This window comes from Montipora foliosa, chromosome 1 (genome assembly GCF_036669935.1).
Source record: "Montipora foliosa isolate CH-2021 chromosome 1, ASM3666993v2, whole genome shotgun sequence".
Lineage (NCBI taxonomy): Eukaryota > Metazoa > Cnidaria > Anthozoa > Scleractinia > Acroporidae > Montipora > Montipora foliosa.
The window spans coordinates 54613019-54618904 of record NC_090869.1 but is presented as its reverse complement, the minus strand read 5'-3'; the positions used below and the strand labels follow the sequence as shown (position 1 = coordinate 54618904).

Genomic DNA, 5886 nt, shown 5'->3' with positions numbered 1-5886 from the left:
TTAAGAATACCACTATGCTTCTTAATGCTCTCATTAAAGAAGTTAGTCCTGGCTTTCCCAATACTAGTGTTTACGTCGTTCCTTGCCTTTTTATAATCATTCCACAATTGATGAGAATTCTGGTTGACTGCTTGCTTTTTTAGAAAATCACGCCTTTTCATCTTCTGCTCCAGTTCGGATGATTTCCACGGTGAAGATTATAGACAACGCCCTTCGCTGGACATTTTCCAGGGCTGCAGACAGGTACTGTGGAAGCCCTGCATACACCACAGCAGCTTATTTAATAACAGAATGAGATCTTATTAGACTACAATGTTTCATTCTACTTTTTGGGCATTTGGAAAAAAAAAGGAAAGAAAAGCAACTGTCTAGTCGTTCTAGCGCTGGAGCACGAATTGGCTACAATTAACACAAATCAAGTCAAATGTTCAGAAGACGGGAAATCCACAGTACCCGGAGAAAAACCCCTCGGTGCAGAGTAGAGAACCAACAAACTCAACCCACATATGACGCTGAGTCTGGGAATTGAATCCGAGCCACACTGGTGGGAGGCGAGTGCTCTCACCACACCCCAAATAATGGAATGATACCATAGCCCCTTTAAAGAAGAAACGAGTGAGTTTCACTCCAGAGCGTGTTTGTTATCTTTGAAATGAATTTATTACCAAAGCTTAAAAAAGTAAAAGACCTCAAAACGGGACACAACATCACAAAATAATTCAACGTGTGAACGTGTGAGCAAAAGAGCCACTGCTGGCATGACGTCTGGGTGACCCCTCAAATGGTCTACATCATCCCCCTTCCCCTCACTTAAAAAAAAAATACTAGAATCCTGCAGTTTAATACCACCCAACTCAATGCCTTTTGTTTTTGGGTAACACGTACCACAGGCAACCCAGTTTACGCTTATAGAGCGTCTAGTATATGTTAAATAAGTAATCACACGATTTTTCTCGTGCAATTTGAAATAACTAAGCACTTGTATTTTTTTTGAAAGAATACAAACTGCACTCGCCTTATGGGCGTGCTTATTTATTTACAATTGCACTCGAAATCACGCGATTACTTATACAAATGGAATTATTAAAGCATCGTTTGTGAGTGTTCTTTGTGGAAGTAAATGTACAAAACTGTAAAAATTGAGAAACCCACCCCGTGGATTTTCAGAATCCTCGAAGACCCAGGAGTAGTCAGATTGAATGGAACCAGAGAACATTTATCAGTTACGGGCGAGAAGAGCAGTGGAAGGTTAACATGGTTGTTGAAAAAAACATTTTATTTATACTTGAACAAGATAGATAATAAATGATCAAATATGTTGTACATAGAGCATGAACAAAACTGAGTTATTAATCGATGTCTTTCACGAAGGGATTTGCTCCTTCCTTAAGATACTAGATTCCGTTGTTTAATTTAGGTGGAGAATATAGCTTTTCGGCGACCTCTTTGACATGCGCAGCAATTTCACCATAGTAAACAAGCACAGAATCGAGGTTCTCTTTCGTCAGAACAAGCGTGTCTACATGAGAAACCGCGCGGGCAGAGATTTTGTGTGGCCTGGAGTACACTAGGCAGATTTCCCCACAGAACTGGCCTTGGTCAAGTGTTTTAATGACTTTAGGCGGATCGTCATCTGTCAATATCTCAACCTGAAAAACACGGGTGGAGTTAGTCTTAGACTTTGCGGGGACTATAAATGTGGTGAACAGATTTCTAACGAGGTAGCCATGGGCGGATCTAGACGGATTTTATCGGCCCATTTTCAGAGCAAACTCTCACGTTATCAAATCACAGGATTCTCGTAATTTTTTTCAATTGGGGAAATTTGCTTGGAAAAAAAAACGTAAAGCGTAAGCAAAATTTGATTTATGACGTGGGATGCCTGTGGTGGACCACGTTCAAAAATGGCTTGACTGTCGTCGTAGTCAGATATGGAAATTAACCACGAGCTTGTCGGGAACTCTTGGCTTGATATTGACATATGCATGAGGTGTCTTTTTTATTTATGCTCTAAATGTAAGTGGCTCGGTAAAGCTCGCACGGACTTCCCAACGCACACGAATTACTGCCTTCGCAGACTGAATTCGCAGAAGAAATTATTCCGTATTTTGGCCCGGAGCAAAATTTACAGAAAATTGAATCCGCGAACGGAAGTGACGAAAATTGGAAAAGTCTTTGGGTCGCATTTATGTAAGAACATTTCGAAATCACGATTTATATAAACAATCGAACAGATTTCACCATTTCTGCGTTTTTGCGTGTTGCTATTGCTTTGTTGCTTCTTCAAACCATGAACACACAGAAGCAGCAAATGTTCAAAGTACTTTACTTACTCTCCGAAATGGAACCTTATTTATGAGCCAATCAAAAACATTTGTTTCCTGCTCCGGAAGCATAATAAAAGTTAAAAAGTTCTACAAACTCGGAGCTAAAAGTTAAAACTTATGAAACATTTCGTCCGTTTTTCAACCGGACTTCATCAGTCAATGATGTGAATGTTAAAAAGATGAATTTTAAAAAGGTTTTTAACGCCTCTTGGGGGTTAGAATAGTGTCATAGATGGCTGCTAATTCGTAACCATTGTCTCTGTTTAACGCCGGTTTCGTAAGTTTAATTTGAATAGCTTCTTTTATCCTGCGTTTGAAGGTGTTAACTTCGGTTGATAGTACTTTTGTCTTATTTGGGTCCACCGAGTGGCCCTCCAGGCGACAATGCTCGTGAATAGCTGATGAACTTCTTGATTGGTGTTCTTTTACTCTGATTTCCAGAGAGCGGGCCGTTCCGCCAACGTACTCCTTGTTACACTTCTCACAATGGATCTGGTACACAGTACCGCATTTCTTGAGATTGACAGTTGTGTCCTTGACACGTACCAATTGTGATCTTAGAGAATTGACGGGTTTATGAATAAGTGTAACCTCGTGTGACTTGAAAGCTCTTTGCAGGCGTTCCGAGATTCCTTTGATGTATGGCGTTGATGCATAGATTTTCTTCTCGTTTTGAGGCTCTTCGGTATCTTCTGTTGTAGATTTTGGATGTGGTATTGTTAGCATCCATTCTGGAAAATGTCATAAATCACATCCGTAACGCAACACGACAGTTCCTTCAAAATGTTCCTCAGTACAAAAACACTTTTACTGCTGTAAAAAGTTAGTTTTTATGGTCTCTCTTTAAGCCCTCCACATCGTCAAACACGGCTCCGTTCTCGCACTAGTACCAGCAGTAGAGACCTTACGCAACAGGTGAGGGGGGAGGACGGCGATCTATTCTTGTGTGACCCGCGTGACAGCTAATTACGCATGCATTTTGACGCTATTTCCGGTCTGCGTTTGCCGTCCTCCTGGCGTCGAGGACTAGAAAACAAGGCGTTTGACGTTGTCAGGAAAATATGAACAGGTTTCTTCCTTTATTTCTTTTATAAATCATCATTTTTCCTTTTCGAATAAGTAGAATGTGAAAAGTGTTGTATCTCAAAATGTTCCTCAGTACAAAAACACTTTTACTGCTGTAAAAAGTTAGTTTTTATGGTCTCTATTTAAGCCCTCCACATCGTCAAACACGGCTTCCATTTGTTTTGTTTGAAGTGGAGTTATTTTCATTGAAATCTAAACAACTTACAGGCCGGGTCTTCTCAATCACTCAGAAAGACAAGGTTGCTTTAAATGTAAAGGGAAATGCAATTTCTGTAAGAATTTTCTTGTAGAATCGGACCACTTTTCTGGCGCTAGTACCAGCAGGAGCTATTTTATCAGACAACACTTTCATTGTAAATCTAAGAACGTAATTTATCTGATCACTTGTAACAGATGTAATGTCCAATAGTTAGGATTCACAACATCACAAGTCATATTTCGGAATCACCAATCAGCAATGAGTACTAACTCGTCCAAAAAATCTGACAATGGTCCATTGCCAATCCGAATTTCCGGTTGTTGTTGCAAAGGGAAATTCTGAACGCTTCAGTTACAGAAAAGCGTGCAGTCCGTCTATTTCGCTCTGTCCCCATTATCCCCTCGGCTCGTTTGCGTAACCAAAGCGGGCGGGTTTGACTGACTTAGAAGGGACTGCTGGCAGTCTACTACAATGAAAAACAAACCACTCTCGATTTTTAGCTCTGCGCCTCACGGCCAGAGCAAAAATGAAGGAAGAGTTTTGAGCATCTCCAGCACCCGTAATATCAACAACAACTAGCGTTTTTATTGACAGCCCCTGCCTGTTCCTTGCATTGATCAGAGCATTCCACGTGGACGCCTACTTGGCGTCTTGTTTTACTTAGAGCACCACTCATTCTGGTGCCGGATATTAATCATTCGTTAAATTGAGCTCCGTAATCGTAGAAAATTACTACAGGACAAAACAATGTTTGAAGAGTGCTTTTTTTAAAAGAAGGTTTTAGATAGGGTGGGGTGTTGCGAGTGTCAAGAGGAAGGCCGAAGTAATTGATCTGAGACCTTTAGCTACGGGTTTATTCTCTCAACCGCGAACCGCAAACTGAAGTTTGTCGTTAGCCGTTCAGTTGTCGTTACAGGTAAGGACGTTTCTGAGCATTTAGCAAGACGTTCGCGCTCTTTCTTGAAAAACATGGAATTATTTTGGCGCCATGTTTGTTTTTCCAATCAATCTTGACGTCGCTTAAAATGCCCAAAAACTATGTCACCGCAGAATCCTAAAGAGTTAACATAAAAGTAGCTTAGATATACAAGAACCAATCGGTTAGCCTTAAATGTGGGGTCGTTAAATTTAATTTGCCTAAAAAAGTCTGCCGTATTTCACTTACCGCTAGAAGAGGTGTTTGCCGTAAAAACGTGAACTGCAAACGTCAAACGCGACGGCGAGGCCAAAGTCACGTGATATTTTAACGTTTGCGGTTTGCGGTAATCCCGAAAAACCCCGAAGCTAAAGGTAATATTTGCCAACAGCATTGGGGAAGAATTTTCTTACAGTTGTTCTTAAGTGGGTAAGAAGTAATTGATCCGGAAGGCGTACTCCGTGAGAAATAATTATGTTGGTCAGAAAGTAAAAATTCAGAATAATTACAAGGCCTATCGCCACAAGGATTATCATCACTGGGTTGCCAGTATGGCAAACCAGTCGGAAAATGGGTGTCATTTCTCCGCTTTTTTTCCTGTGTCAGTAAAATGGAACCTGCTAAGTATATTGGTTTTGTGCCTAGAGTATCGTGCGCGTATTTTGATAAGTTTCAGGAGGTAGTGGAAATGCATAGATTTTATCAGGTGGACACAGTACAAACAATGGCGACGAAGCCGATGTAACGCGAATGGTTTCCCTTTTGGAGCTCAATAATGGAACAAGAATTCAGGATTTTCTTAACTACTTTAACCAGCGACTCAAACACCCCACCAAAGTGTGACCCTAGTGGAGGATTCCAATTCCATCTGATCCCGTCACTGGCAGCATTATCTGCGATCTGCTCTTGGTCCATTGCTAGGACAAGTTCTCTGAACTCTCTGTCCGCTCTTACGAAGTTTGTCCCATTGTCGCTTGTAACTTCTTCCGGGCTTCCCCTGGTGTCCACCATTCGGCTGAACGCATTCAGGAAATCTGTGGTGCTCAATGAACATGCCATTTCTAAATGTACCGCTCCGGTTGCTGAGCACGTACACAGGCATAAGTATCTTTTAGCAGAAACTTTTCGATTAATCTTGGTTGTAAAGGGCCCAGCATAATCAACTCAGCATTTGCAAACGCTATCATTGTTGTCCCAAGTCTCGACTTTGGAAGTGGTGCCATGATCCGCGCTGCTTTTTGCGCACGCCTTCTCTCACACACCTTGCATTCTTTGTCCCACTTCTTCACCTCTTGCCGACCACCTATGACCCAGTATTGATTTCAGACCTGAGCCAGCACGTGATTGACCCCCGCATG

General features: G+C 41.5%; 1 protein-coding gene across 1 annotated transcript in view; it reads right to left on the bottom strand.

Annotated features, from left to right (window-relative positions):
* Positions 1-1271: 1271 nt before the first annotated feature.
* LOC138001467 (uncharacterized) overlaps positions 1272-5886 on the bottom strand; it is a 181506-nt gene continuing 176891 nt past the window's right edge. The window contains exon 45 of the mRNA XM_068848086.1: positions 1272-1649. Within this exon, the coding sequence (XP_068704187.1) occupies positions 1395-1649 (255 nt within the window). The 3' untranslated portion in view covers positions 1272-1394. The remainder of the gene's footprint in view (positions 1650-5886) is intronic.